Here is an 8,157-nt window from a genome sequence, read left to right on the forward strand (position 1 = left end):
AGTATCAATAACTGTTTTATTTATTTGTATCATTTTTGAGTGTGTATGTGTGTGTGTGTTAGCCTAGTTTTGTGTCCTTTTCCAACACGTAACAAAGGAGCATTAATGGTCATGGTAAAATAAAAGACTATATCATGCAATAAATGAGAAAAACAATAAAACTATTGTAATTTTCTTCAGATGCTCGTTCTATGAGTGGGTAGGAGGTACTTTAAAATCTATGACACTTCTAACACCTCGGATACACGGACATGTACACAGACAGCTGCAGACACGAGGGGCGCTACGAGGTCACCACGGTCCCCGGATGTCCACAGAGCCGACACGCACACCCTCTGATGAAGACATTCATGGTTACATGGACCCTAGTGGACCTTTGTATAACTTCGGTTTAGGAGCATCTTAAGATAAGGTGTTTTTGGGAAACATCTATTAAGCTTAAGAAGGATTTACAATCCTTTTAACATTACTGTAAGATGACCTGAGGCTAGAAGTCACAGAGAAAAGCTCATTGACACTGCAGTACATTGTAAAGAGTTCTTATAGTAGGAGCACAAAGTTCAACAGTAAGATGTTTGTATTAAAAGCACACTTTAAAAATATTATACATTTTTGTGATAATCAAAAGGGAAAGTAGACTATAAATGATAAATCACACAGTGCATATTGTTCCAGTGGTATTTCTAAATGATTTCTAAATTCTAAACAGTTAGTGATAAAGTCACTGAACTAGAAAATGAGAAACCTGAAAGCTGAAACCATTTTGAAGAATGAACGTACGGCATTACAGCATTCTGCAGTGTTCTCTGTAATCCACAGTGTGAGGCGGAACTTAGAATGTACAGGGCGTCTGTCTACCATCCATCACTGCAGTTAGCTGAAGCTAAAACTATTAAGCTAGCTAGCTGCAGCTCGATGCCGTATGCACATGAGATCTTTTGATATCTCTCTGTGTAGCAATGTTTATATGTAACAAGTACAGAGTGGTATTAAAGGGGAACCAGATCAGTGTACCCGTCATGGCTCGTACTACTCGGCATGAGAAGACAGCCGTATAATGTCTTCTGTGGCTCAACACTGACTGGTCCAGACTTTGCTCAAATGTTCCCTCAGATGCCAACATAAATGGAATCATTCTACATTAATGAATGTCAGCATTGGCAGTTGTGTTGGATGTTGTCGCCGCAGCAGGAGAGATTAGCTTTCTCCGTCAATATAGCGGCAGTGGAGAATTGATTTCTTATGTGGACTACATTTACCATCAGCAATGATTGGACATCTATATGAAGGTGGTGAATTTCCCTTGAAGGTCAGGATATCTCAACCTATGCTGCACAGTTATTCTTTTTTAAATCTGTGTCTTGTGTCTCTCTAAACTTCATGTAAGTGTTACACTAAATAACTGGCGAGCCTTTAAGCACATGAGCATCATGCCCATCAGGTCTCTCTGCCTATCAACACATTGGACAGGTAGTACTTAAAGCCATTTTTGTGTATGTATCTAAATGTGCATTCACATTAGGTGTTATTAAAAGACCTGCACAACATAAAATGGCTGAATCTCATCTTTCTGTGTATTCCAGTCAACATGTGGTAAGAATTGGGACAGACAGCCCAGCTGACCTGAAACAATGAAGCTATGTATTTAGCTATATTGACATCTAAAAAGAATGACGGCAGAGATTGTTAGAGATGACAAAAGCTCATCTTTTTTAACTGTACTGGCACACAGCTGCCTTACGTCATTATTTTGCCAAAGCTCTGTTCCCCCTTACACACTGAGACACCAAGCTGGCGTTTAAAGACTCATACATGCTGTTTTCATCTGGACACCCTGTTTTGTAAAGTCTGATGAAAACGTCTCACCAATTCCCACCTTTGTGACCATCACACCCATAAATGACTTCCTACACTGCATCAAAGTGCTCTCTTTCCCAGTGCATCCCCAACAGACTCCTTATAAGGTGTTTTCCAATTACTCTTACAGACAGGGTGAGAGAGAGAGGATCATGCATACACTGGTAAATACAAACACAAGTCCATTATTTCTGTCCATAGAGATATGAACCGTGTGTGTGTGTGTGTGTGTGTGGTGGGGGGGGGGGGGCTCATACCTCGCCAGAGTGAGGCCAATGCCATTATCAGCAAATCTAAACAAGAAAGAGAGAATATTATCACTGTGAGGACAGCAACAGTCTGAGGTCTCCAGTGAATGAACACACACGCACGCACACGCACACGCACACACTCTGAAGGTTAGCATTCTTATTAGATATAGGATGAATTTCTCCCTTTTGCACACATGCACAATAGAAAACAACCTGTGCTGCATGAACATAATGATGGTATTAAATAAGTGTGAGTTCACAAACTTCCCTCAGACAAACATACATTCAGTCAACTAATTGATAAAGATCTCCATCACTGTATCAATGTCGTAGGCCTACATACTGGCAGTCATCCAGCCAGACATCCCCTCCTCTCAGCCAGGCTCCGTGGTCCTGGTTCTTATAGGCTACAAAATGGTGGATTAGAGCAGGGACTCTGGGTTTGAAGGGATCAGCGTCCTGGTGGGGGCCATACCTAAACAATTCAACAGACACACAGAGAAGAGATGACAGTGTTCACTTGTAATGTCATTGTATTGAGATGCATTGTATACCTATGAGTGTGCTGTGCATGCAGGGCTGCAAAGTAACTAATTACAAACGTTGTGCAATACACATGTATTTTATATAGAACTCTATTTTTCTTCTTAGAGTTAAACATTTAGAAAAACATATAAAACGCAACAATTTGTATTTCTGAAGGAACATAAACCCACTTTAAAATATCTAAACTAATGTAAATATGCTCTGTATAATCAGTATATGATTGGATCAGAATATGATAGTCCTTTGAACATCAGTAAGAGATCTATTGCAATAGGGCTCTGCTTATCTTTTGTGTTTTACTCTGGTTCGACTCCACATGGACTGAAGGCCTTTGCATACCAAATCCGTAGTTTTCATAGAAAATTGTTAAAGGTTTAAAAATAAATACAACCTCATGTTGTGTAGAGGTTGTGCTCTGCTAACTAGCACCATCCATCGCTCTCACATAATTCATTCAGTTTTGCTTCAAATCAAATAATCAAACACCTCAGACTCAGTGTGCAAGGTTTCTCTGTGCGTAACAATTTTTATCAGATAACGGATTATAAAAATGCATACAAAAATATGTACTTGGTGCGCAAAGGTTTTTAGACTTGAGTTGGACATGGTCTTATCACAGCCCTGGCATGAGTATGCAATTTGAATATAGAGGCAGCTACACAATGTAAATACACTGAAAAAATACTATCCTTGAATAGGATCATAAATATGGTTTGATATGATGAAAATCCTAAAGATTACAGCTTTAATTGATTTGTGTTCATATTCTTTCAGCAGGACAGAATAACTTAGAGTTCTGCTGTTCCTGTCCAGTCAGGATCACTTTCCATTACAAGTTGATTTTGACAGTCCGAGAGAAAGCTTTCTGAGAGAGACAACATGTCCTCCCTTTGCAGAGCGTCATTGAAGTGAGAAGGGACTGGTGTGTAGGGTGTATTCACATTGAAGTGATGAGGTCAAGATGACACCGAGCACATGGGACTAACTATGACACAGCCTGCTGCTCTACTTTTGCACTTATTCTTGAGTTGATTTCAAAAACACTCCCTGCTTTGATTCCATTTTAAAATACCAACATTTGTTTGTTTCAAACCGTCAACAGCAAACATGACCATTACAGACTGTGAATCCGTCATGCTGAATTATACTGGGTGTGATGTGACATCAGCTTGTCATACAGGGTGTTTGCTTGTTACAGTCTGACCTGGCTCCAATCAGAGACAGGAAGGGTCTCTTGTCCTTGTCGTTTGCCTGGGTGGTCTTTACTCCATTATCAAGCATCATTCCAGCCTGGAACAGAAAGAAGAAAAACTACATGGTCAAGCATATAAGACACCAAACACAAAGAATAAAGAATTTAGCAATGTTAGAAATAGGTTAGACATAAGATTGACAGTCAGAAGTTGAGTTACGGGTTTTTGCCATCAACAGATTCTCTATATGAATGTGAAATTAAGTGAATATTCAAGTTGCACTCTAGTTATGAAAATAACGGACTTTTTAGTTGAGCTGAAACAATTATTTCCCACCGAGAGAAGAGTAAATTGCTTGTTGGCTTCTTTATCCAATAAATTAGGTGCAACTGCAGAGAATAAGAAACGGTTTATTGCCAAGTATGTTTGCACTTAATAAATAAATTTGACTTGGTGATTGGTGCATTACAATAAACACAGTGGAATAGTATAGAGACATAATTCAAAATAATTGGGTGAGCCACAATTGTTCTTGCCCGCCTCACGGTCCAACAAGTCACGGAGGGATGGCAGATTGCAGCCAATCACCCTCTCAGCAGAGTGAATGATACACTGCAGTCTGCCCTTGTCCTTGGCAGTGGCTGCAGTGTGGTGGACTCGGTGAGGAAGGACTCAGTGATGGCAGTGTAGGAGTGCACCATCATTGTCTTTGGCAGGCTGGACTTCTTCAGCTCCTACTTGAGGTCCTGGGTTATGATGGAGCCCCAGAAGCTGAAGGACTCCACAGCGAACTCAACCATCTCCACTGTCTTTACGGCGTTTTTAAGTTGTTTTGTCTGCAGCAGGTCAATAGATGGTCGATCTCCTACCTATAGACGGACTCATCCCCACCAGAGATGAGTCCAATTAGGGCGGTGTCATCCACAAACTTCAGGAGTGTAACGGACCGGTGAGTAGGGGTGCAGCTGTTGGTGTACAAAGAGAAGAGTAGAGGGGAAAGAACGCAGCATTGAGGGGAATCGGTGCTGATGGTCCAAGAGACTGAGACGTGTTTCCCCAGCTTCAAACGCTGCTTCCTCCTCGGTGGCTCTGGGATTGATGGTTGTGAGGCGAGGCCCCTGCTGAGCTGGGGTAGGGGGAGCTGGTGGACGTAATCTTTACTTTTGCGACTCTTTCTAGACACATGTTGAACAGCCCAGCTCTCATTTATATCACCAGTCTCAGTGAATATCCTGCTCGATGTTGTGGTCCTGACAGTGTTTGTGGAGATTTAATAAAGATGTCTACTAACCCTGACCTGTTCACTTCTCTCTCTGGTTTTAAAATGTCCGTAGTTTTGGGTAGCTGCTCTCATCTCAGAAATGTGAATTTGTTTCATAATGTTATGAACTTCAAATAGCCAGGCGTGTGCGTGTGTGATAGTTTCAACCAGCATTAAGGACTATTTGACATCAAGAGGGAAGAAAGACTCGTCCACACTGACTATGGGCGACCGTGACTCAGTGGTAGAGCAGGGTAGTCCTTTAATCAGAGGGTAGGCGGCTCCATCCCCGGCTTCGTTAGTCCATGTTGATGTGTCCTTGGGTAGGCTGTGCCTGCGGGAGCAACTTGGGGTTAAGTGTATAGATAACTGTGTAGTTAGACTCCTGATGAATCCTGCATGGTAGCCCCTGTCATCAGTTTAATAATACAAATAATAATATTTAAAAAAGTATTTATATTAGGCTTGGGGCCTGTATAATTTAGCACGAGATGTTTTTTTAGTGTTATCACGTAGCACTCAATTAGGAGAATGTGATGTATGTAGCTATAAAATGCATACTTACAAACGTTTATACAATAGGTTTCTGGTTTTCAAACGAGCCAGCAGGAAACGATATAAAGAGTTGATATTCGTTAGCATGCTATAGCTACAGCTCATCAGATCCAACTGCTGTCATTTCAGCCTGCCTTTGTCTACATCTGTCTGATATCAAGGACCAGCTGTTAACAAAAAATGTCCAAGAATTTCCATTAAAAAATTATCAATTAGTGAACTATTGAATGACCTCCTTTCACATCCAGCAGAACACAGCCTGAGCATTCTATTGGGATATTTTGACACATTGAATTCAAGTCCCATATTGACTTTCCTTGTAGCTTTGGGTTGGTGATAACCAACTCCTGAGAAAAAGATCTGTGACTTGCTTCACCTGCTCTTTTACTTAAGCTCTCTGCCGTTTTTTTTAATTGAATTTGGAAGTTCAACCTCAGCTCCTATAAGTCTATAATAAACTGCGTAGCCAAAACACGGACATTCAGACCCTTGAGAGCAACAATTTAGGCCAATAAAACCAATTAAAACCACATCTTTTGATCTCACGGCCATTACAGCATAGAATTATGCATTCTAATATATCTATCTAGAGCCCTGGCTTCAGAATTGTAGTTTTTACTATTTAGCACCAGATTAAGCCACTTTCTCATGGGGCGAATATATGCTATTGTCTTGATGTCCACTTGAGGTATAGCTATTGTATTATGGAGCAATGATTAGCAAGAAAAATTCAAGTCAAAATCCCCCAAAGCATTAAGTATATCAATATTATATCCATCCGTCTCAAATCTCACTAAGTGGAGCTTTCCCATAATCATGCCAGAAACATTCAATTTAACATCCATCCAAGTAACAAAGCTAGGGTCTCAAACTCAACTTACCTGGGGGCCGCTGGGGGTAGAGTCTGGGTATCAAGTATTCCAAAAAAAAGTACAACTGATCCAATCTTCATTAATAACAGTTCAGAACATGAACGGTTCTTCAGAACATAGGCTTCTCTTGCTTACTCCTTGCTACCAGAGACCTGGCAGCGCTTCCTCTCACACAGCTCAGCCACATTTGGCTTGAGGAAGGAAGCAGTTGAGACCCTCAGTATGGCTTGAAGATGCTCATCAGTAAGTTTGGACCTGTACTTTGACTTATTAAAGTTCATGGTTGAGAAGAGCTTTTCACACAGATATGTGCTCCCAAAAAGGCACATGGTCCGCTTGAACATCCTGGGAAGGTGGGGGGGCAATTCTCTCAAAAATTGTCCAAGCTTGTCTGCTATTCCACTCACCTCCCTGAACTTGGCTTTGAGTTCAGAATTGCACTGCAGGTCAATGAGCTCCATTTGAAGCACAGGAGGGGCATCTTGCACATCAAAGGAGAAGGGGTCAGCAACAATTTGAAAAGTGGCTCTGTGTGTCTTGAAGTCTGCAAACCTCTGATCAAATTCCTCCTGTAGGTTTACAATGGCATCAGCATACTTCTCACCACTGAATGGTGTGCCTGCACCCATGAGTGCCTTGCATGTTGGGAAATGGCAGAAGTTTGTCTGAGAGAGCTGGGCTTTCCATAACACAAGTTGTGTGGAGAATGCTCTGACGTTGTCATAGGCAGCACTGACAAGCTGCCCTTGGCCTTGTAACTTCTTGTTCAGTACATTCAGCTCCTGTGTGATATCAACAAGAAAAGCTAAGTCCATGAGCCATTTGGGATCACTTAGCACAGGAACAGCCATCCCATCCTTCTCCATGAAGGCTTTCACTTCTGCTCTCAACTCAAAGAACCTCTTCAAGGCGTTTCCCCTGCTGAGCCAACGTACCTCGGTGAAGTAGAGGACATCCTCATATGCTGACTCTATTTCCTCCAAAAAGGCGCGGAACTGCCGGTGCTTTAAGCCCCTGAATCTAATATGGTTGATGCATTTCACAACAACAGACATCACATTGTCAAACTTCAGGCATTTGCTGCAAAGGGCCTGCTGATGGATAATGCAGTGCAGAGCAATGGCCTCCTCCACACCCTCCTCTTCCAGTTTTCTTTGAACAAGTGCCACCAGTCCATTTTTCCTCCCTGTCATTGATGGTGCTCCGTCGGTTGTTATTCCAGCAAACCTCTTCCATGTTAAACCGGCATCCACAATGGCATCACACAGCTGGCTGAATATCTCCTGAGCAGTGGTCTGGCCATGCATTGGAATCACTGTGAGCAACTCCTCCATCACGTCAAAACTGTCATCCACTCCGCGGACATACAGTTGTGTGAAAAAGTGTTTGCCCCCTTCCTGATTTCTTATTTTTTTGCATGTTTGTCACACTTAAATGTTTCAGATCATCAAACAAATTTAAATATTAGACAAAGATAACAAGTAAACACAAAATGCAGTTTTTAAATGAAGGTTTTTATTATTAAGGGAAAAAAAAAAATCAAAACCTACATGGCCCTGTGTGAAAAAGTGATTGCCCCCCCTTGTTAAAAAAAAAATTAACTGTGGTTTATCACATCTTTG

General features: G+C 41.5%; 1 protein-coding gene across 3 annotated transcripts in view; it reads right to left on the bottom strand.

The window, feature by feature from the left end:
* The window catches only part of LOC116377633 (cell migration-inducing and hyaluronan-binding protein-like), a 10,072-nt gene extending 2,160 nt beyond the window's left edge, over positions 1-7,912 (bottom strand). The window contains exons 1-4 of one of the 3 annotated variants that reach the window (XR_004212218.1): positions 4,717-7,912; positions 3,859-3,944; positions 2,452-2,583; positions 2,115-2,150 (exon numbers count right to left, since the gene is read on the bottom strand). Coding sequence is in view for 1 of the 3 variants with exons in the window: in XM_031839306.1 (XP_031695166.1) it covers positions 2,115-2,150; positions 2,452-2,583; positions 3,859-3,938 (248 nt within the window). In the remaining 2 variants the exon portion in view is untranslated. Of the gene's footprint in view, positions 1-2,114; positions 2,151-2,451; positions 2,584-3,858 lie in introns of all 3 variants that reach the window. The other 2 variants (XM_031839306.1, XR_004212217.1) reach the window with 2 other exon arrangements.
* Positions 7,913-8,157: the final 245 nt, after the last annotated feature.

The sequence above is a fragment of the Anarrhichthys ocellatus genome, unplaced genomic scaffold (assembly GCF_004355925.1).
Source record: "Anarrhichthys ocellatus isolate YVR2014 unplaced genomic scaffold, GSC_Weel_1.0 scaffold1478, whole genome shotgun sequence".
NCBI lineage: Eukaryota > Metazoa > Chordata > Actinopteri > Perciformes > Anarhichadidae > Anarrhichthys > Anarrhichthys ocellatus.